This window comes from Frankliniella occidentalis, unplaced genomic scaffold, assembly GCF_000697945.3.
Source record: "Frankliniella occidentalis isolate FOCC.00 unplaced genomic scaffold, Focc_3.1 Scaffold74, whole genome shotgun sequence".
Classification (NCBI taxonomy): Eukaryota; Metazoa; Arthropoda; class Insecta; order Thysanoptera; family Thripidae; genus Frankliniella; species Frankliniella occidentalis.
In genome coordinates, this window is record NW_026267204.1 from 4,691 (window position 1) to 6,889 (window position 2,199).

Sequence of the window (2,199 nt, forward strand, 5' to 3'; positions counted from 1 at the left end):
TCAGAACAGAGAGAAGCAAGAATTGTGCTGGGGGTGGTAGTCCTGGTTGAAGACCATCACGCAGTAGTAGAAGAACAGAGCCCCATGATTCAGCCGGGGGGGGACAGATAATACCCGTAAAAGATGAATTATATCAAGAAAAAATTACTAATGGTAAAACATAAATAATTAAAATCATATGCAGGGAGAGATTTTTTTTAAGAAGAATACACCAAAACCTTACCTATTGCACTGTCTGTCTCCAGAGACACCGAATACCAAACACCAGACATGAGAGACATGAATCAGCAGCAGTAAAAACACAAAGCAGCTTGTTAGTAGAAAACAACACAAATCCAAGACATGAAACATGAAATAAACAGGCCAAGCCATGAACCAATAAAAACAGAAACAGTTTTGCAGCACAAATCCCAATGGTCAAGGCTTTATCAGCTTAAGGATCTTAACATATTAACAGATGAATTTTCATTGTATTTAGCACTATGGAAATGATTTTGAGTTATGAATGTGTTTAAATTGGTAAAAAGTGCTGATAGGAACATTTAGAAAGATTTGCCATCGCTTGAAATTCAAATGTAAAACCATAGTCATGCGATTGAATATATAAGGCAAAATGCATTTGTTAATATGTTAAGATGTTAAGATCCTTAAGCTGATAAAGCCCAAATATTAGAACAATGAATACTGATTTTCCAGAGATTAAATTTTAAAAAGCAGAAGGAGTGATCAAGTTTAAAAAAAAGTCTTCATAGGGTCTTTACTTTTTACAAAGTGAGGAATCAATCACGAAATAAGAGGGAAGAAAAGGGACCCAAGTTTGCCAATTGGTTACACACACAGTTTGATAGATATAATAAATAAGGAAGATTTTGCCCAGAAAGTAAATTTTGAGAGGTCCAGAACTTGGAAATTTCATGACTCATAAATAGATTCAAAAGTTGTATTTGTGAATGTTTAACTGAATAATCATGAATACAAAGTTAAGTTTGGATTAAATAATTATAATTTTAATCAATACAAATGAAAATGTAATTGTGAATATTAGTGATTATCAACTGATTTGTATTGAATACTAATTAATATCCGAGGTTGTGGACCCTTCGGTAAATTTGAAAGTATCATTGAAGTTAAGAGAACATATTGACTTACCACATATTTTGAAATTTACCAAAAATTTACTGAATTACCATGTTAACACTAAAATCAAACTGATTGTTCTAAAATGGCATCAGCTAACAACATAAGAACACTAACAAAAAAAACGGGAAAAGGACAAGAACACCATCATGGGTCAACTGTTTTGAAACATACCTGAATTCTTCTGATTCAGTACTAAGCTCCTGTTCCATTTGGAGGAACACTTGAACCATTTCGCTAATAATGACAGGCCACAGCGACGTCACGTGGTGAGGAGACATGCGCAGCAAGAGAACTCGGAAGCAGAGGAAAACATTGGCCTGCACAGCGGGCACAACTTGAGGCAGGCGAAGGCTTTCAGCAAGTTTCTCTGCAAATCAACAACCATGATATTTTGGAGGCTTTGGTAATAATTTCAGTAGTTGTATGTAAACATCATGATTGTCTACAGACCTTGAATCTCTGGCATGTACTTTTGATACTGATCCATTTCACCACACAAAATCACAAAAGCTAATCTTTTCAGAAGATGCGCTCGTTGTTCATATTCTTGCTCTCGACTTGAAAAGAGACTTAGAGAATTTCCCTGGCCTAACGAAACACGACCTGAGAAAAGAACAACAGATAGACCATGTAACGGAGGATGAAAAAAAATTGGGTAGATTTATGGCAAGTTACTGAGGTCTAACATACTCATGAGGTCTCGAAAAGTAGTAGTATCATGTGACATGAGATGATCAATGATGCATCGCCAATGTGGCAATGCTCTTGCTTCCATTTGGAAAAGAGAGGCTTCCAAGAGCAGGTCTAACACGTCTCGGCGCCATGACTTACGAGTATATTGAAAAGCTGTGAGATTGGCCAACAGCTCTGAACATGCATAAAAGCTAGCTGCATTTCTTGGACTGTAAAAGAAAGTGTGAAAATAACAATTTGCAATAAAATGTCAATACTTGTATGAAACCAAAGGTCTTACGAATGATTGCGTAGGTAAGGAATAATGTTGTACAACAAGGCTGTCAAAATGTTTACAACTTTTTCTTTCTCTTGACTTCCAAATGT

General features: G+C 35.8%; 1 protein-coding gene across 1 annotated transcript in view; it reads right to left on the reverse strand.

Moving 5' to 3' along the window:
* LOC113214361 (protein dopey-1 homolog) overlaps positions 1–2,199 on the reverse strand; it is a gene marked incomplete at its 5' end in the record, with an annotated part of 29,024 nt that overhangs the window by 2,744 nt on the left and 24,081 nt on the right. The window contains 5 exon segments of the mRNA XM_052268708.1: positions 224–235; positions 1,312–1,507; positions 1,591–1,743; positions 1,831–2,042; positions 2,114–2,127. Of these exon segments, the coding sequence (XP_052124668.1) occupies positions 224–235; positions 1,312–1,507; positions 1,591–1,743; positions 1,831–2,042; positions 2,114–2,127 (587 nt within the window).